At 60.2% G+C, this 20,043-nt stretch overlaps 1 protein-coding gene across 6 annotated transcripts in view; it reads left to right on the top strand.

Annotated features, from left to right (window-relative positions):
* Positions 1–19,413, top strand: part of LRP3 (LDL receptor related protein 3) — a 40,983-nt gene extending 21,570 nt beyond the window's left edge. The window contains exons 2-8 of one of the 6 annotated variants that reach the window (XM_037820390.1): positions 2,892–2,995; positions 9,285–9,332; positions 14,251–14,389; positions 15,736–15,950; positions 16,438–17,536; positions 18,497–18,629; positions 18,776–19,413. In XM_037820390.1, coding sequence (XP_037676318.1) covers position 2,995; positions 9,285–9,332; positions 14,251–14,389; positions 15,736–15,950; positions 16,438–17,536; positions 18,497–18,629; positions 18,776–19,348 — 2,208 coding nt within the window. In that variant the 5' untranslated portion in view covers positions 2,892–2,994 and the 3' untranslated portion in view covers positions 19,349–19,413. Of the gene's footprint in view, positions 1–1,449; positions 2,996–7,259; positions 7,531–8,408; positions 8,649–9,284; positions 9,333–14,250; positions 14,390–15,735; positions 15,951–16,437; positions 17,537–18,496; positions 18,630–18,755 lie in introns of those variants that run through there. The other 5 variants (XM_037820389.1, XM_037820391.1, XM_037820388.1 and 2 more) reach the window with 5 other exon arrangements.
* The last annotated feature ends 630 nt before the right edge of the window (positions 19,414–20,043 follow it).

Below are 20,043 nucleotides of genomic sequence, written 5' to 3'. Positions count from 1 at the left end.
GTGGTGCCAGGGAGAATGTTTAAGCTGAACTTTGCTTTGGTTGCCTGTGGGAATGTAAATTTGTATTTCCAATGCCAGATGACTTGCTTTTTTTTTTTTATTATTTCCTTTATTATTTTAGATTTAGTAGCTGGAAAGAGACGGATAAGCTTCTTGGCACTGATGATTTCGGCTGCCGTGCTGCTAATGACTCACATCAAAAAAATAAAACATCCTGGAAATCCTCTGCTGAAGGAGGGATTTCGAAGCACATTTGTTCTGCTGACAAATGTGCCCTTCTGCATTGCTTTAAAAGGCACAATTTTATTCAGTCCTCTTCCTGAGGACAGTACAAGTACCCTCCCTATTCCTGAATAATCTTTTTTTTCCTTGAAAAAAAATGACGGAAAGAAGGAAAAGGCAATTCACAATGGAAGAGAGACAAATGACCAGCAAACACACGGAGAGATGTTCACTCAAAGAAGTGCAACTTGAAGCAGCAAGATTTTTTTCTCCTACGGCATAGGAAAAAATTACATGAAGACTGATGATGATACCCTGAGTTGCTGCAAAAACGAGCACATTTCATGTTCCACCAGAGAGGGTGGGAACTGGCACCCCTTCTAGGGTGCGATCTGATGGGGTGCACCGACATTTAAACGTGCCCACCCTTAGACCTGGAGACTGTTCCTCCAGACCCTCATCTCACAGCCCCAATAGGGCCCCTTGGTGAGGATGATGCGTGAGGCCATTTACTGAGGGCTTCTCAGCAGTGAGACAAACGACTTGCACAGCTTTCCAGGGAGTATGCAGCAGGCACCGAGAAGGGTGGTGCAGAGGCTCATGCGTGAATGCTGATACACAGTTATGCCAGAAAAGTTACAAAACTGTGCTTAGTGTGTTTCTGTTGTTGCAAAATATACGTTTATGTGAGTTTTAAAAAGTGGCCTGGAAGGATATTTGCCAAAATAACATCTCTGGGTGGATGGTCTTTGTTTTTTATATTTCTTAAGAATGTTCTGTACTCATTGGTATATTTTTTTTTTGGACAATGAACAGCCATTAATTTTTTATTCAGCCAGCCCATCTTGGCCAGCTGGTGCTCTATGGATGTATCAAACACTTATATTTCAGTTTAAAATTCAAAAATGTAATCATGTAGCCTTGGAGCCTGCCCATTTCCACCCCACCCCAGCCCACCCTCCCCAGATTTCTGTCTGTCAGGTTTTCCCCTAGGAGCAAATGTCTAGTTCTTGACCCCCACCCAACCCCTAACTTCCCCCCAAGGACAGAGGTTACCTCCTGGACCTGGGGACCTTTTACAGGCTGTTCCCTCTCCATACAACGTTGTCTCCAAACGTTTGCTTGACTGGCTGCTTGTCGTGCTCCTCTCAGCTTGAAGGCCACCTCTGGCGGCCTTAGCGACCCTGGTTTATCCCCCTGCTGGACCAGCTGGGCTCCCTCCATCCAGGCCCCTTGTTTTATTTTATTTTCTCCCATGCACCTTTGTCTGCTTCGACTCAAGTCAGTAAACACTAGGTATGTGCAGGCAGAGCTGCCCTGGGTGTTGGAGACATAAAAGGCACGTTAGCACCCTGTGGGAAGGAGGTGCAAATGACAAGAATGAGATGGGTGCAGAGTTCAGGGTACAGAAGCAGCAGTGAGGAGGGAGAGAATGATTATCTCTCTGAGAGGACAAGGAGGGGATAATTGAACTGGGTTCTGAAGACCGAATAGGAGTTTCCTCAGAGGTGATAGTCCAACAGTGGCTGGTATTTCCTGAGTGCTTACTCTGTGTGAGGCACGATTGTAATTGCCTTACCAGGAAACTCTTTTATTTCTTACTGTGACTTAGCGGTGTAGGTAGTATCATGTCTCGTTTACAGAAGAGGAAACCAAGGCTCATAAAAGTTCGGAAACCTGCTCACATGGGGTGTTAGTGGGATGAGTCCTCATTAGGTCGACTCCAGGGCCCCTCCACTTAATTATGCTGGATATTTGGGTGACTTTCATCAGATGGGGGTGATCTGAGCTTGTCACACCCTGCAGTAAATACCACTGACCCAGAGTGTCATCTGAGGATGTCTTTCTTCTCTTCTCCTTCAGGGCTTCTCATTCTGTGGCGGGCACAGCTCAGGGTTGGTGTTAGCGTGCCTCGAATGCCCTCACCCACTTCCTAATCTGCCTGGTGATTGAGAGAGACAGACAGACAGGCAGCAAAGCCCAGAATGTTTTTTTGGGGTCTCGTTTGTATTTATGATCATGTCTTTATGGCTGGTGATCTGGTATTGGGCTGACTGAAGGGAATGATGTACAAATCTCCTTTTTAAGTAAACTAAAATGAGCTGTTTTCATTACAAATATTAAGCCCCTAACAAAGGTTCAGTTGCCCACAGTGGTGGCAGCCCTCAGAGCCCTGGCAGGTGGGTGTAGCACTGTGCTGGCCACACTGCAACCCCTGGGGGTCCCAGGAGTTCTCACAGGGGACAGTCAGCCCTGACAGAAGACCCCTGCAGCCCCTCAGCAGGCTGCTTTCACCTCCCACACATGCGGACGTGAAGTTGGCCCTCCCCTCTCTTTCTGGAGGCTCTTCCCTCGCTGACCAGAGACGACGACTCTTCCTCCCACTACCCACTCTCCCCATCCCCAAAAGGGACTCTCCTTGGGAAGCCTGGGCTTGCCCCCCAGTGGCTTTCCTGATCCACTCCACGGCCCGCACTTGTGCCTCTGGACTCAGTTTCTCTCAACATGAGACCGTTACTCCTGGGGCAGCAATTGGGTTAAAGAACAAACCTTATCTGCCAGCCCACCTTGGGTTTTCTGATATGCTTCGCTCCATTAATAGTTCAGTGAGCTGTCCTGAATTGGACTGATTCTCCCCCAAATCAATGCACTAACGATTATTGTTTCAGGGCCCTTCTGTGCTGCGGCAAGGCGGAGGGGAGCTTCCTAATGGAAAACTGGAACTGCGCTGCCACCCAGAATTGCTGTGGTGAGGGTTACAGAAACTAAAGGAGTGAGTGACCTGGTGCTTCCATTTTTATTGCAATAAAAGCCTTTCTGGGGGCTGAATGGTGCTTTTATGACATACTTATCCTCGCTGTTCTAGGCCTATAATTTTAAAATTACTGCTTAATACCGGAGGTAAAAGGATTGCACCGCTGCTGGTCTATTAAAGTTGTAAGAGCCAGCAGCGGCTTTGAGAGGGTCCGTGGCTGGAAGTGCTCAGCCACACTGCCCATCACACAGACGTACCTGGTAGAAGCCACGCGCCAGATCAGGGCGAGGGCTGGCCAGCCTGGGCGTCTCCCGTGGTGGGGCAGGTGCCCGCTCCCAGCCTGGCAATTGCCACCCTGGCAGACCAAAGCCCGGGAGGGTAGAGACACCAGAAGCCACACGAAGTCACAAGCAGCAGCCCTGGCTGAGGTGCAGCGCAGGTAGAAATGTTGAGCTCAGGTGGGAATTGTGTTGCAATCATGAATTCTTTTCCAGTTTCTTTTTGGTATTTTTAATTCAAATGAACATTAGCTCCCTTTCTCTAAAGTCATTTTCTTCTCTTCTTAGCTCCCTTTCCTGTCCTTCCATGATCTTACTTCAAAATTGTACAACATTAGCTCACGTTCAGAAATCCCAGGTCATTGGGTTTTATGTTAATTTCAACCAAGATGACTGAGATTTTAAAAACATCACTGGAGAAACTTGGATTTTAACGTGTAGGAAAGCAAAATAGCCATGTAGCAGACACCATCCCATGAGTGACCCCTGCTGGGGTTCCGGAAGGGATTTTGCAGGGCGCCCAGGCAGGTTTACCCAAGGCTAATGTACCATCTGACCTTGAACTCGAGTGAGCATCTGACCGTGGGTGCCTGGAGTTCTCTGCAAAACCCTGGGGCCCTGGAGAACCCAGAGGTCAGTTGGTTCGCCCATAAGCTGGAGGAGCTGCTCTGTGAGCTGAGACTGTCTCCCCACATGCCCTCTGGCTCTGCCTTTTGGCTGTTCCCCGACAGAACTGGCATCTCTCCACAGGAAGAGTAGAAATTAGCTGTGGGAAGAGTGAAAATAATATGAGGCTGGAATGAGCTTCAGGGAGAGTGGGGCTTGGAGAGGAGAGGTAAGCAGGGCCAGTCCCAAAGGGGCACGGAGCTCAGGCTAAAACCCTCCAGTTCTGTTCTGGAGCATTTCTGCACAGGGCAAATCCAGTTTGCATATTAGCATGTAGGCAATGGGTGGGGAGGCAGAGGGTCACACAGGAGGCCTCTGTGGTGCTCCAGGAGAGAGGAGGGGGCGCTGCACCAGGGAGGTGGCCATGCTGATGTGAAGGATGGACAGATTTGAGATTCACTGTGATGGATCAGATGTGATCCATCAGACGGATCGAAGGATGGGAGTAAAAGTTATTGACTTAGTAGTGGTGTGGCCGTTAACCAAGTTGGGCACAACAGGGAAAGCACAGGATGTAGAAGTGTCTGATCTAGAGTTCAGTTTGGACAATGAAAGGTTTGCCTTCCTGGAAGGCACCTGGGATAATCCTGGACCGGGTGGTCACAGGACCTTGCTTTGGTTTTACTTGCCAGATCTCCTCTTGATCTTTGACCCTTAAATTCTAATTATTTGGAATTGAGAAAGATAATTATCAAACACCCCAGGCTTCACTTAATGTAGTATCCGGCAGCCAGTTGGATAAGAGAAGGCTTGGCTTTGCACCTGCACACTGGAGGATGATGGAGGGGCATCTGGGAAACTCCTGCAGCATCGGCTTGCTCTGTGCCATGCGGGGGTCTTGGGATATGCAGCCTGGTGAGTGGGCAAAGGCACTGGCCCTGCTGTTTGGGTGGGGATTTAGGGGGGGCGTGTGTGCCTCCTCCCTCTTCCCTCTGCGTGCCCCCCTTGCTCCTCGCTCCGCTAGCTGATTGCTAAAGGCCCACAGTCCACCCAAGACACTGTGGGTTTGACAGCAGCTTTGCTTCCTCCTCAGTAGGAAGGCCAGCTTTCTGCCAGGGAACCCTGATCCCTGCCCAGGCGCCTCCAACCCAGTTCTCCCTCACCTGCCCCAGTCAGTCGGCATTTTCTTGGGGTCTATGACTTGCATCACGCCCTTAGCGGTACTTATTTCTCCACTTGTTGGAAGTTTTTTGAGTTGGGATGGACAGAAACCTCCTGAGTGCAACTCAAGCAGATATGGAACGTTTATTAAAAGGTTGCAGGGAGGAGATGGGGATGGGGTGGGACAAGGTGACTGCAGCCAGGAACCAAGTCCAGACATGGTGAGGGAGGGTGGGATACAGCACTGACCCCAGAGCAACCTCTAGAGGGCACTAGACCCCCGAGAGTCTACATCAGACATGGGGTGTCAAAAAATTAAGGTCTCAACCAGGGGATTAGGGTGAGGTTAGCAAGGCACCCACTTCGGGCACGAAAGTTAAGGAGGTGCCAAAATAACTCAGTAACCAAGATGAATAATGTTTTAATGCAATATTTTCAAAAAATCAAATTAATGCAGAAAATCAAAAAAGTATTTCCTTGTTTTAAGACCCTGCACTATTTTGCAACAGGAACTGTTGTTTCTAATTAGCTCCAGGTTTCCAGGGCAGCTTGGCTGCCGTGTCCCCCACTGTATGGGTTTATGAGGGTTGACAAGGAGGTTAAAACACATGGGGCAATGCGGGGCTTTCCATCTAGCCATGTTTTGTGATTGTAGAGCTTTTTTTTCCCACTTGGTTCAAAATACGGGCAGGTATGTTGATAGTGTATATAGGGACTCACATTTTTCCTTTTGCCTCAGGCCTCAATATGACTCTAATCTCAAATCCTTGGTTCCTTATATAACTCAGCATACATGAAAGTAGACGGCATCCTCAAGTGAAACAACACTGCAGACCCTCTGCGCTGTTCTCATCCTCTGTTGAGCATTCTTGCCATGCCTGAAAGCCCACCGCCTGGGCAGCCAGCAGTCTGCTGGAATTCTGAGACCAAATTATGGGTATGCTGTTTTAGCATAAATCAGTGGATTATCTTGTTATGTGATTTTCAAATGCTTTATTACATCTCCCAGGATGTCTGCTTTGGAAAAGGCACCCAAAGAATCAGAAAAGAGAGAACAAGACAAACCAGAACAACTAAAAGGGGTTTCCCCAACTTTCTATCAAAATGTGGTCGGCCTGCACAGTGAAAGCAAATTAGAGTTTCTCTGTTTCTGTCCTCAGCTTTCATTACTAGAACATCAGCTCCTCTCCAGCTTCTCTCAGTAAACTCTGGACAATTGTTGGGAGGACAGCAAATGGTGAGGGGCTGCAAAGGGGTCCTGAGCTCAGCTCAGGCTGGGGTGGGGCAGGCCACACCACAGCCGCCTTGCTGGAGATCTTATGGGGACCTCTACTTTCATATCAGTCTTAATGGAGACTGAACTTGAGCAGGGACCGCCTGACCCCAGCCTGCCCCTTCTCTCCCTGTCAACCTGGTTCTGAATGGCCTCCTCAAGCCTCAGCCCTCCTTTCGGGTGGCTCCTGGTTTCTTCACCTTTTGGACCCAGCACCTTGGGTGACAGCTTTCACAGAGGGGTGACCCCAAGCCTGAAAAGTTGGCCTACCCCTGTCCATTCCTCAGGGCCTGTGAGGATGACTGAGAGGGCTCGGGGTGCCTGGGAGGGGTTAGGTCTTCAGGGCCTCTCACTGTGTCCTCACAGGCCCTGCTCTGCTTGGCGGGAGTGGGGAGGGGGTTGGTGGTAGATTCATCTCACACATGTGGCAAACGTGGGGGACCAGCCGGGCCGGGTAGACCAGGGATGCCTCACGCCTAGGACAGACTTAAGTCCTGCGCCCCCACACGCAGTCCTGCCCTCAGATCCTCTAAACAGCCCCGTGTAGCCCCTTTCTCTGCCACCTCCCACCGATCCCCGCCCTCCCCAGCTCCCAGCACAGCCGGGATCCGGGATCCGAGAGGGGTTGAGCGGACCCGCACCCCGGGCGCGCGACCCGCCTGGAGTCCCGGGCGCGGGGCTGGGCAGAGGGGGCCGGCGTGGAGCTGTCCAGCACCCCGAGGCGGGGCGCGCGCCCCCGGGTCCGCCCCGGCCGCCTGCGCCCGCAGCGCCAGTGCCTCTGCGGCTCGGCGGGCGCGTCACGTGGCTGCGCGGCGCGGCCTCCGGGCGCGGGGCTGCGGGCGGGGGCCGGGCGGGAGCCGGACGGACCCAGCGAGGCGCTAACGGGCGGCACCCGGCCAGGCGGGCTGCGCGCCGCGGGGCATGGGCGCGCCGGGGGCCGCCGGGCTTAGGCCGGCGGCGGCGCGGCGCCCGGGGCGCGGGGGCAGCGGCGGGCGGGGGTCCTCCCTGGCGGCCGCCGCGGAGCCCCCGAGAGGCCCGTGACGCCGCGGCCGATGTGGCCCCGCGCGCGCTGCGGGCCTGCACCACCGCCGCACGGAGCCGCCGCGGGAGCCCGAGGCCGAGCCGGGGCGCAGGAGGCGGCGCGCGGGCGGCCGGCCCCGGCATGGAGAAGCGGGCGGCCGCGGGGCCAGAGTGGGGCCCGGGTGCCCGGGCGCCGCTCGCAGTCGTCTGCCTGGGTGAGTGGGTCGCGCCGGCGGGCGGGCGGGCTCCGGGCTCCGCGCCGGCCCGGGCGAGAGCTCCCGCGCGGAGGCCGCAGCGAGGCGGGTTCCCGGCGCTGGGCCCTCCCCTTCCCGAGCGCCCCCAGCTCTCCGGTCGGCCCCGGGCTGAGGCCTGGGACCCTGGGGTCTCGTCCTGCAGGCCGGGCCCTGGCAGCGGAGCCCCGGCTCCCGCCCGGCTCGGAACAGCGTCCCCGGCCCCGGGCTGAGCGGCGCGCGGGCGGCCCGGTTGGGGCGAGCGGCCCGGGTGGTCTCCGGAGGTGCGGACAAAGGCGAGGCCCGCGCGTCCCGGGCCGGCTGTCGCTTAAGACGGTTTCCTGCGAGGAGCCGGGGTCGGGGACGGACGCCGGCCTGCAGAGGGGGCGCTCAGGAAGCCAGGAGGGAGGAGGCAGCCGCGAGAAAGACCCCTGTTCCTTTTGTGTCTTCCGGGACGCGGGGGCAGCCGGTTCAGCACAGCGTGGTGTGTTTGGGAAGGGCCAGCACCTGTCAGGCCTGGCACCGGGGCCGAGGGCTCCTGCGCTGCCCAGAGGGTTTTCTGTCGCCTTTCCAGCACCCCGTGGGGGGCAGAGAGGGGTTAAATCCGCCACCCACATGGCTTCTTTATTTACCGCGAAAAAGGAGAGAGGCCATTATCAGAGCCGGGGGTCATCAGGGGACACGGTTCACTCTGTGGTGTCGCTGCTGAGGGCCCTGTAACCGGACAGGTTTGCTGAAGCTACTGAAATGGCAAACTAAGACACAAACCGGTCTGCTTTAACCTGCACAAGCCCCTCTCCAAGAATCAGGGAGCTCTGAAATGGGGCAGCTGGGTGAGCTGGTCTAAATCAGGGGTGACCCCAAGCATGCACCTTGCAGCTCCCCTCCGCCTCAAGCCCTCCCCACCAGTAGTGTGTGCTGGATTCTGAGCTGCTGGGTGCTGGCTGTCCCTGGTGAACAGGGTAGGGGACCAGAACACTGGCTTCCTTTTTCCCTCTGCGAGTGGACCCAAGGGCCTCACTGCGCAGGAGCTGTGGCACAGGCTCTGCCCAGCAGGACCTGGTGTCTCGAACAAGGGCGTGGCTCACCCTGCTACCTGCCAGGTGAGGGCTGAGCCCCACCCCACCCCCACCCCGAGATGCTCTGTGCTTGCACCAGCATCCTTGTCGGGGGAGGTGCCTTCCCACCCCTGCCCGTCTCCTTGCCTTGGTCCCGTGAGCCATGAAGGAGAGCAGTAGATGGGGACAAAGGACCAATCCCATGGAGGGGGGTCTTTGAGGGGTGGAGGTGAATTCTTTGCACACATGCCAAGGTCAGCAGGGCACAGCGAATCAGAGGAAACTGGGACTCAGGGCACCATTACCCTGCTGGCTGTGCCCCAGCCTCTCGCAGGGCCCCCCTCTGATGGGTGGTCCAGTTCCCAGGGTCCCACGCCAGACAGGAACATGGCATCCCCTCAGGGAGCAGCAGGAGTGGCTCTGAGGCAGCCAGGGCATGGGCACTGCTCCCCTGGGCTGTGGCTGTGCAGGGTGGGTTCCGAGACCCTCCGGGTCCTAGCTTCTGCCCATCCCAGCAGGGCCAGGCATGGTGGTGGGAGTCCCTGTTGTAGCACTCTGGGCCTTGCCCTGTGGGATGAAGGGAAGTCAGCTCTGGTTTGGGGCAGTGCTGTGCCATGCCCCGACAGGGCTGCCCCAAGAGCCCCTGCCCACCCCACTGACCCCTCTTTGTGTCTCCCACAGTGAATCTCTTTCTCACTGGGAGGCTCAGCAGCGCGGTCCCTGCCTTAGGTAAGTCCGATGCTTCTCTCCTTCAGCGTCCTGGCTCCACCCCTGAGGTCACCTGGCCCCTTTCAGTCTCAGTTTTGTCTGGTGCGTCTTGCCTGCACCACAAAGGAGCTGTCTGATCTCGGGCAAGCTTAAACTTCCAGAGCCTCGGCTTCCTCTTCTGGACAAGGGGTGAATTTATAGGACCTACCTCCAGGCCTGGCTTTTAAGGTCAAGAGAGTGAGTGAGGCCGCATGTAAAGGGCCCCACACAAGTGAGAGATTGTGCAGTGGGGTTCCCTGAGGGCCAGGAGGTGCCTGCTCCTTCCTGCTGGTCAGCTAGAGCCAAGCACAGCAAAGACTGTCAGGAGTGGAGGGGGTGGGGGCATCGGGGGTGTATGCTGTTTGCAGCCCTCTGTGGCCCTCAGTGCCACCAGGAGAGATCCAGAAAGGTCTCAGGGCTGGAGGAGAAGATGGGGTCCCCAACTGGGGGCCTCTGACTTGTTTGTTGTCTGTTGTGCTGCCTGGTGGGGCAAGAGGTAACCGGGATTCTAGTTCTACTCTGGGCCCAGCTTGGAGCAGAAGGGCTGGCTCAGGTGTTGGGGGGACGTACCCACCACCACAGCTGTTGGCCTCGGCCCCTGGGAGCAGAAGCCCGGTGTGCCCAGAAGCTGCTCTCGCCAGCCCGTGTTGCAGGCACGGGCTCCTCTGTCACTGTCCCATTCCCTCCAGCTCTGTTCTCTATGCAGCCTGGCCTACTCTGCCAGCTCGGGCTTACTTGGGGCCTGGCCTTGCCCAGCACTGACCCCACCCTGACCCTGCCTGGTGTCCCAGTCCCCACAGCTAACTGCCCGGTCTCCCCATCCTGCTTTCCAGCGTGGGTAAGGTGCCTGGCCCAGGTAGAGAGGTGGGGGAATGGTGCATGGGGTGCCAGTCCAGCAGATGTGGTGGGTGGGCCCCCTGAACATGTCTGCCATGTGCAGGGGCCCTGGCTTTGGCCTTGGGCTAGGAGAGTGGTCCTTCAGGGGCAAGAGCTGCTCATAGAACCAGGGAAAGAAGACACACCTCCAAGTCGGGCATCTGTCTGTCCTTAGCTGTCAAGAACCCAGGCCCCAGCAGGGTCCACATCACCCCACTCCAGGGGTCGCCATTCACATCGGGGTGTCTGTGCCTGGACCTCAGAGCTGTGAGCTGCACGCACAGTCTGCATGATCCTAAGTGGTAGTCTGGGGCCCTGGCTCTCCCAGAGTCCAGCTCGGATCCCTCTGGCGTTGGTCAGGGCGGTGGAGACCAGCTCTGGTGGCCGATGCTCCTTGACTCTGCCCCGTCAGGGCTTTCCCTGTGATCCCTTTTGAAGGAGCCTGGAGCAGGAACCATCCCCAGGCCCGTTCCCACCCCTCCCTGGGTTCAAACGCTCCTCAGGGCCTGGTGGGGCTGCCCGGGACCGCTTGGGTTCAGTCCGAGTCCTGGCCCAGTACATCAGGCCCTGACTGGGTTGGGGACCTGCCTTCCTACACCCCGGTCTCTGGGCTCTGCCACATACTCACTGACCCCAGGTGGGGGGCCTGGGCAGGGTCTTCAGACTGTTCTCTACTCATTTGACACAGTCCCCAGAGTGCCCAACTAGGGTGGGACTCCCAGTTCCCTATCACCAGCTTGTACCTCGTAGGTTGTCTGGAGTATCAGTTGTCTCTGGAAATCAGATCTGCAAACTATGCTTCATTAGGCTTTGCTCGTGTCTTCTCAGGAGTATTGGATGACACTTTGGACCAGGAAACAAGGACACTGGCCTAAAAGTGCCTAGTCATCCCTTGCCCACTTGAGCAGGCCACTTTGGCCCAGGGGCCAAGGGTGAACACAGGTTACCCCAGTTGAAGTGCAGGCAAACCTCCTTGACTGCTCACAGAGGCCCCCCCAAACTCTGCCCTGCGTCAGCATTCCTGGCTCGACCTTCCCCAACACACACGGCCCTCCTCACTGCCTGCCCATCATCTCACCACCCCACCTTGACCCTCACCTCCATGCTGCATTCCCAATGGACCCTGCCCCACCCACCCCATCACATGAATGTCTGCTAGAAACTGCTGCCTGCCTCAAGTTTCCCAGCCACCCCCCAAGAAGAGTGACACCCACTGACTCCATTTTACTGAGGGACCAGCCGAGGCCCAGGGTGGAAGCAGGTGTCTGACAGGGTGGGCCCGGGGGCCTGGGGCTGGGGTGGTGTGCTGGGGTGGGGCCAGGCCTGCTGTCACAGAGAGGGCTGGGGCTGGTTGTCTGAGCTGGTGGCGTCCTCCAGGCCCACAGCCGAGCGGGTCCCAGTCAGAAGCCCCTGGCCAGAGCTCCCAGCTCCCCACAGAGACCCCAGCCTCCCTCCTGCTCCACAAACGCTCTGCCCGAGGCTGAGTTGACAGTTGCGGAAACCAGCAGACAGTTAGCCAGAGTGACAACGCTGCCCCTGAAGGGGAGGTTCCGGGGCCATCCTGGGAGCCCTCTGGGGTGCGTCTGTTAGGAGGAGCTGTCCAGGCATCTGCTCCTGGCTTGGCTCGTGGTCTGGAGAGACCAGCCTCCTGACGCATGAAAGAAGAGCCACACAGGTTTAGGAGCAAGGAGTTTCCTGGCCAAGATGTGGGCACAGAGAAAAGGTGGCAGGTGGCTCCTGATGGAAGACAGAGGAGCTTTGCTCTCCCTCAGCCTCATGGGTGAGAAACTGTGAATGTTCCAATAAGAGAGGCAGTCCCTGTCCATTCCCCAGGGGAGGCCCCAGGCCCTGGTGGGTCCTGTCCTCGGGGCTGAGCTCACCCATTCGCCTCGGACCTCCTGACTCACAGGCGCTTCCATCTAACATGCTCTGGGGACTCGAGGTGGCGGGGGGACGCTGCCCCAGGCCCTCCTGCCTGTGAGCCCTCCCCACCCAGCCCCTTCTAGGAGGAGAAGCCTCTCCTGAGTTTGGGAACCCCATGCCTCCCAGGGCACCCCCCCAGTCAGCACCCAGTGAACCAGGCCCAGCTGGGGGCACTTTGCCCAGTCTCTCAGGTGCTGCCCTGTTTGTTTAGTCCTCACCCTCCTGGGCTGTGAGCAGAGCGTGTCGCTCATGTTTTCTGCATGAGGAATCTGGGGCTCCGGGAGGCTGTCCTCCCAGGGATTCAGGTGGTCCCAGGTGGAGCAGGGCTGGCTTGCCCCTCGCCAGCCCGACACTGGTGAGGCTCCGGCGGTGACCTGATGGGCTGAGCCAGGCAGCTGGTCGAGGGTGAGCATCTCTGTTCTAGCACTTTTGGAGCTCCTGTGAGCCGTCGGCAGGGGTACCAATTTTAGATCATCTGGGCCTCGGCGGTCGCAGCAGGCCCCCTCGGAAGGGGGTTCAAACCGTGACTCCAAGCCAGGGCTTAGATTGGCCAACCCACTTATCGATCCGTGTTTATCGAATGCCGACCGCTAGTCAGGCCCTGCACGAGGCCCTGGGGACATGTGTCCAGCCAGAAGTGGCCCAGCCCCTGCCTCCTGCGGGAGGCTTTACTCGGACAATCCCAGAACAAAAGGGACAGCGCTGCTGCTATGGCAGGGGCTGCTGAGGAGGGGGTGGGGAGAACCGGAGCCCTGGTCAGGGAGCAGGGGGAGGGCTTCCTGGAGGAGGGGACCGCTGAGCTGAGACGGGAAGCTGGGTCCGAGTGAACATGATAAGGGAGGTTAGAAGAGCACCCTCCGGGGGGGCAGTGGGATCAACAAGGGAGAGGGAGCGCGAGGATTCCGGGGTGGGAGAGCTGAGGTGGGGAGGGGGGCTGGGGTTGCCTCAAGGAATTCTGTCCCCATCCTGGAACCATGGGAGGTGGCCACAGGGCTTTCCTTCTGCTTTCTGAAGCTGTGGCCCAGAAACTCTTGTTGAGAGCCAGAGAGAACGTGGCTTCCAGGGTGACAGCAGAAGGTGCCAGGCAGTGGGAGGGGAGTGGATGGTGTCCATGGGCTCAGGAGGAGGGTCATCGCTTGCCTCCCTGAGCCTCAGTTTCTCCATCTGTGAAATGGGCCCTGCCTTTGCCGGAGGCTGCTGTGAGGATCGGATGAAGCAGTGTGGTGAAGGGTTGAAGGGGTGTGCATGGGCCCTGCGGGTGGGCGGGCTCAGCTGGGACCCAGAGGCATGGATAGTGAAGTGGATGATGGTGGGGTGGTGCTTTGTGCCATAAATGCTCTTGGCAGCAGGGGACGGTGAGCTCACTGGAGGACAAGGGCCAATCCCGGCTCTGCTGCTGCCTGGCTTCGTGGCCTTGGGCAAGTCACTGCTCCAGCTGAGTGTCCTCAACTGGTTATGACATCTACCTCCTGCGGCTTCCCACTTATGCACAAGATAAAACCCAAATGCCACACAAGAAGTGTGCAGGCCTGGCTCTTGAGGATGCCCCTCTGTTTGGGCCTGGCTGGTGGTCCTCATTCCACCGAGCACCTGCCTAGTTGGTGCTCCCAGCTGCAGCCCGCAATGCTGTGGGGCTTTTGCGTCTTACTTGGAGGACCTGCCTGCCCCTCCCTGTCTGGGGCTGAGGTCTCCCCTTGGCAAGCCCCAGGGAGGACAGGCAGGGGTGGTAGCAGGATTTCTGGAGCAGGGCTGACAGGCCAGTGTGTGCAGAATTCTCCACTGAGCTGGGGCTCCCAAGACCAAGAGGATGCACCTTGGAGGTGCAGGTTGCAAAGGGAGTTGTTGGTGGGCTCACTCCCAGTGCTGCGGGGGGTGTGGGGAGGGACCTAGGCTCTGGTGCACCAGTAGAGGGGCAGTTCTGGCTACTCCAAGTGCAGATGGGTCCTTCTTGCCCCCCACCCACCACTTGGGTGGAGTCTTGAGCAGTGGTGGTCTTGCCCCCGGTCATGGCCATCCTTGGCTGCCCTTGAGCTGCCCCTGGGGGAGGCCTGTGCCTGGAGGTGGGGCGGGGCTGGCATTTCCCAGCCTCCTCTCCCAACAGCCACCTGCAGTGGGAAGCCAGAGCCACACACAGAGCGGCGTGGGGTTATCTACAGCCCGGCCTGGCCCCTCAACTACCCGCCGGGCACCAACTGCAGCTGGTACATCCAGGGCGACCGTGGGGACATGATCACCATCAGGTAAGGGGACACCGAGGGGATCTGAGGGGATCTAGGTGGGCCTACATGTATGTGTGTGAGCACATGTGTGTGATTTTGTACGTGCATGTGCATACGTGTGGACAGGTGCAGAGAGTACATGTGTGAGCAGATGTGAGCATGCATGTATGTGTGCATACGTGAGCAGACGTGTGAACTCTTGCCTATGAGTACACCTGTGGAGCAGCGTGAAAGCACATGTGAGCATGTGTGAGTGGTAAGCATGTGAGTGTGCACGAGTGAGTGCCTGAACATGGATGAGCACGGGCGTGTGCCCAGGTCCCCAGCTCCCCGTGGGCCTCTGTGGCTGGTTGCCTGGCACTGGGCCTCTTCCTGCCCTGAGCCTTGCTCAAGGGGTGCAGGGACTATCAGTCTCCTCAGCCTTGCCAGTGAGGGGGTGCCCTGGGACCGGTGGGCCTGGTTCAGCTGCCTCTGAGATGGCAGAGGTCTCCTCCCTGTCCTGCAGGAGTGACTTGAGGCCAGGCTGGCACTGAGCCCAGAACAAGGCTTCCCCAGGGGGCCCTGGGGTGCTCTTGGCAGGGGAGGGAGCCAGGAAGGGGCCCAAATACTCTAATCTTAGGGAACCTTGGGACATTTAGAAGAAAATGGGGCACGGGGACCAGGAAGTGAAACTGAGGTGCCGGAACCCCTGGTCTTGGGTGAGGGATATCTGTCTGAGCTCTCCCAGATGCCAAAGCCCAAAGGCCCTTGGCTACTCCAGAGTGTCAAAGCCCAGGGACATGACAGACATGAGCAGAGTCTGCACTGGGTGCTGTGCCTCAGTTTCCCCTTCTCTAGAAGTGGACCAGTGGGGCAACTAAGTGGAGCCTTGAATGTGGGAATGTGTGAGAGTGGCTCTCCATGGCACACAGCATGTCCCCCCTGCCCCACCCATGGCCTGGGCAGCAGACAGCCACTGGAGTCCAGGGCTGGTCCTTCTCCCAGGTGACACCGTGTCCCCCAACTGCAGTCCAGGCCAGCCGTGGGCCTGCCCCAAACCCTATGGATTTGTGCCGGTGGGAGGGAGCTGGGCCCTTGGGCCTCCCCTCTCCTCTTTGGCTTTGGGCTGGGGATGCTGTGCCCGTGCTGATGGAGGGCAGAAGGAACACGATTGAGGCTTTCTTGCGCAGAAAGCATGCGAAAGAATGCTGAATGTGACGAATGCTGTCCGTGGTTGGGGGCGAGGGGGTCCCACCCAGTGACTGGGAGTGGGGGAGTCGGGCGAGTATGGGAGACGAGGGGCCAGGGCAATGAGGTGGGTGTGGGTGGGCTGTCCTTGCCATCAGGCCAGCCCTGACCACTCCCTGGCTGTCCTCTCCACCCTGCAGCTTCCGCAGCTTTGACGTGGAGGAGTCCCACCAGTGCTCCCTGGACTGGGTCATGCTGGGCCCGGCGGCCCCGCCCCGCCAGGAGGCCCTCCGGCTCTGCGGCTCTGCCATCCCGCCCGCCTTCACGTCTGCCCGGGACCACGTCTGGATCTTCTTCCACTCCGACGCCTCCAGCTCCGGCCAGGCCCAGGGCTTCCGCCTCTCCTACATCCGAGGTGGTCCCGGCAGCGGGTGGGGTGGGGAGGATGGCCCGTTCCACAGAGCACAGTGCACCCATGAGGAGGGCTCCAAGGGCCAGGCAGCGCCCTCCACTGCCCAGGCTCCCCGCAGGTCCTCCCCACCCCCTCCCCCGACAGCCAGCCCCATCAGGGCCAGGACGGGTCCCACCCCCATCTCTGGATGCCCCCACAGAGCTTCTCAAGGTCACTGGGGTTTGTCACAGACCCCACTCAACAGACTTGGCTAGAGCAGGGGACTAGCCCTTTAGCTCTAGCTCAAGTCAGGAACTCTGCCACCCCAGTCTTCCAGGGGTCTCTGACCCTCAGTGGCCGTGCAGAAGCGAGGGGCTTCTCTTTTTGGTGCTGTTTTCACTGCATGGGGCCGAGCCAGAGGCCCTGCTGTGACCAGGGCACCTGCCTGCCTCTGGCCCTGTCCCGGAGGGAGGCTCTGCTGACCACGTCTTCTGTGCTCCTCGCCCCCCAGGGAAGCTGGGCCAGGCGTCTTGCCAGGCAGATGAGTTCCTCTGCGACAACGGCAAGTGTCTGCCCGGCCCGTGGCGGTGCAACAGCCTGGACGAGTGCGGGGACGGCTCAGACGAGGGGAACTGCTCCACGCCCGCCTGGGAGCCACCGGGCAGCCTGTGCCCCGGGGGCACCTTCCCTTGCAGCGGGGCGCGCTCCACGCGCTGCCTGCCGGCCGAGCGGCGCTGTGACGGCTCACAGGACTGCGGCGACGGCTCCGACGAGGCCGGCTGCCCGGACCTGGCGTGCGGCCGGCGGCTGGGCAGCTTCTACGGCTCCTTCGCCTCCCCAGACCTGTTCGGCGCGGCCCGGGGGCCTTCGGACCTTCACTGCACGTGGCTGGTGGACACGCAGGACCCGCGCCGCGTGCTGCTGCAGCTGGAGCTGCGGCTGGGCTACGACGACTACGTGCAGGTGTACGAGGGCCTGGGCGAGCGCGGCGACCGCCTGCTGCAGACGCTGTCCTACCGCAGCAACCACCGGCCCGTGAGCCTCGAGGCCGCCCAGGGCCGCCTCACCGTGGCCTACCACGCCCGCGCCCGCAGCGCCGGCCACGGCTTCAACGCCACCTACCAGGTGAAGGGCTACTGCCTGCCCTGGGAGCGGCCGTGCGGCGGGGGCGACGCGGGGGACCAGGGCTGCTTCTCGGAGCCCCAGCGCTGCGACGGCTGGTGGCACTGCGCCAGCGGCCGGGACGAGCAGGGCTGCCCCGCCTGCCCGCCCGACCAGTACCCCTGCGAGGGCGGCGGCGGCCTGTGCTACGCGCCCGCCGACCGCTGCAACAACCAGAAGAGCTGCCCCGACGGCGCCGACGAGAAGAACTGCTTCTCCTGCCAGCCCGGCACCTTCCACTGCGGCACCAACCTGTGCATCTTCGAGACGTGGCGCTGCGACGGCCAGGAGGACTGCCAGGACGGCAGCGACGAGCACGGCTGTCTGGCCGCCGTGCCCCGCAAGGTCATCACCGCCGCGCTCATCGGCAGCCTGGTGTGCGGCCTGCTGCTCGTCATCGCCCTGGGCTGCGCCTTCAAGCTCTACTCGCTGCGCACGCAGGAGTACAGGTGGGCGGGGCCCGGTGGGCGGGGCGCGGGGACGGAGCTCTGGTTGGTTGGGCTCTGTGGGCGGGGCTCAGGGAGCGGGGCCTGGTGGGCGGAGCGAGTGGGTGGGGCCCTGGTGGCCTGGTGGTTGGGGCCCGGTGGGCGGAGCGCGGGGACGGGGAGGGGGCCTGGTGGGCGGGGGGGGCCTGGTGGGCGGAGCGCGGGAGCGGGGCTCTGGTTGGTGGAGCCCTGGTGGGCGGGGCCCGGGGGGCGGGACATGGTGGGCGGGGACCTGGTGGGCGGGGCGCGGGAGCGGGGCCCTGGTTGATGGCGCCCTGGTGGGCGGTGCTCAGGGGGCGGGGCATTGTGGGCGGGGCGGGGCCCTGGTGGGCGGGGCTCGGGGCGAGCGATGGGGAGCGGGGAGCACCTGGCCGTCGGACCTTAGCTTTTTTTCCTTTTTTTCCTCACACATCTCTCTCTCTTTCTGTCTCTTTACTTTTCTCTTGATTTTCGTCTGCTTCCTGGTAACGCTCCCTTCTCTTCCAACTTTATTGTTGTCATTGTCATTAATGTTATTATTTTGTAGTTGGATTACGTAGATCCTGTTTAGGTTCCGCCTAAACAGTTTTAAATGAGATTTTAACTAGAACAAATATTTTCCGGGGGTTGACATCAGGGAGGACCCTGTTCCAGACTAGCAGGAATTTTCCTTGAGCCTCGGCGTTTGATATGTGGGGTTTTCCTAGTTTCTAAGGTGGAGCTCTGACATGGCCGGGGTACCTTAGTTTTTGTTTGTCTGATGTGGGTTTGTGAAGGGGGACTCGGGCCACCCAGCGACTTCTCTCGTGCACAGAGGGGTCTGGGCGAGGTCCGGAGCAGGGTGGGGTGTGTGCTGCTGCTGAGCCCCCAGGGGGGCCTCGCGAGAGGGGGTCGCGCGGGGTCCCAGCCGGCCCTGCGGTGATGCCCCTCCGCCCTCGCTTCCAGGGCCTTTGAGACCCAGATGACGCGCCTGGAGGCTGAGTTCGTGCGGCGGGAGGCGCCCCCCTCGTACGGCCAGCTCATCGCGCAGGGCCTCATCCCACCCGTGGAGGACTTCCCCGTCTACAGTGCGTCCCAGGTGAGGCCCCCTGGATCTGGGGGCGGAGGAGGGGGTCGGCAAGGGCCTGGGCAGGGCGGCGCGGGGGGCCGCGGCCGGCGGAAGCGGGGTGCTGACTCGGCCCGCCAGCGCCCCGTGCGCCCTCAGCCGCCGTCCCCCCGCTCCAGGCCTCGGTGCTACAGAACCTGCGCACCGCCATGCGGCGACAGATGCGCCGGCACGCCTCCCGCCGCGGGCCCTCCCGCCGCCGCCTGGGCCGCCTCTGGAACCGGCTCTTCCACCGGCCGCGGGCGCCGCGCGGCCAGATCCCGCTGCTGACCGCCGCGCGCACCTCGCAGACGGTGCTGGGCGACGGGCTCCTCCAGCCCGCGCCGGACGCCCCGGCACCCCCTACGGACACAGGCGGCCCCGAGGCAGCTGGCGGGGGCCCCCCCGGCGCCCCCGGCCATGCGCCTGAAGGGGGACCTTCATTGCCGCTGCCCCCGGGCCTGGGGGTCCCGGAGCGCAGGCCGAGGAACAAGGACAGGAAGGGCCGTGGGGGACCTTTGGTGGGCAACCTGGCCCCGCCGGACACATCCCGGGAGGCCTGCTCCGCCCAGAACCCCCAGCTCTCTGCTCCCACTGCCAGCGACACCCTAGGCCCCCATCCATCAGAGCCACTGGGTGTCTGCAGGAGCCCCCTGCCACCCTGCTCCCCAACGTTGGAGGCCAGTGACGACGAGGCCCTGCTGGTCTGCTGACCCCCGGACACGCTGGTGACCGCCGTAGCCCCGCTTTGTAACCAGGGAATACACAGTCGTTTCTACCCTGCCTCCGTGTCCTTCTTTCTTACAGAGGGGCCACCCCACAGGCCTGGTAGCACGGCTGGGCCCCCAGCAGCTGACTGGGTGGGTCCGGTAGGTGGGGGCTGTGGGGAGCTGGGCAGGGAGGAGGGGTAGTGTGATGAGCCCCTCTGCAGGTTCCCCAGTGCGGGCACCCCCGGGGTCTCACTTCTACCCCTTCCCCACCCTACCCCCACTCCAGAGAGGTGGCAGGGCCAGGCGGGGCTTTCTGGAGTGTTTCCTGAGGCTCCAAGCCCCTCTCACCCTCTGGTGGCTCCAGCTGCTCTCCCAGAGCTGTGCCACTCTCCAACCCCCTGCCAGGAGCTGGGGGTGGGGGGGACGGAGCAGGGCAACGAGGACCTCATTCCTGGTCCATGGTGAGCCCTCCATCTGCCCTGAGTCCTCCTGCCATCCTTTCCAGCAGAGCCCCCGAGGAGCCAGATCAGGGACAGGGCTGCCCCATCCTAGTGCCTGTGGTCTCAACGTGGGCCTGGCCGGGCTGGTACTTTTGTCCTCTGACCAAGGGGTCATTCTCCTGGGCACATGGGCAGGGCTGGGAAATTGGGCATGGATGGTCATTTGCAAGTCCAGGGATCCCCTGGAGACCCCGCTCT

The sequence above is a fragment of the Choloepus didactylus genome, chromosome 27, assembly GCF_015220235.1.
Source record: "Choloepus didactylus isolate mChoDid1 chromosome 27, mChoDid1.pri, whole genome shotgun sequence".
NCBI classification, from domain to species: domain Eukaryota; kingdom Metazoa; phylum Chordata; class Mammalia; order Pilosa; family Megalonychidae; genus Choloepus; species Choloepus didactylus.
Note: the sequence above shows the minus strand (reverse complement) of the source record. Positions and strands in the feature narration are given on the sequence as shown.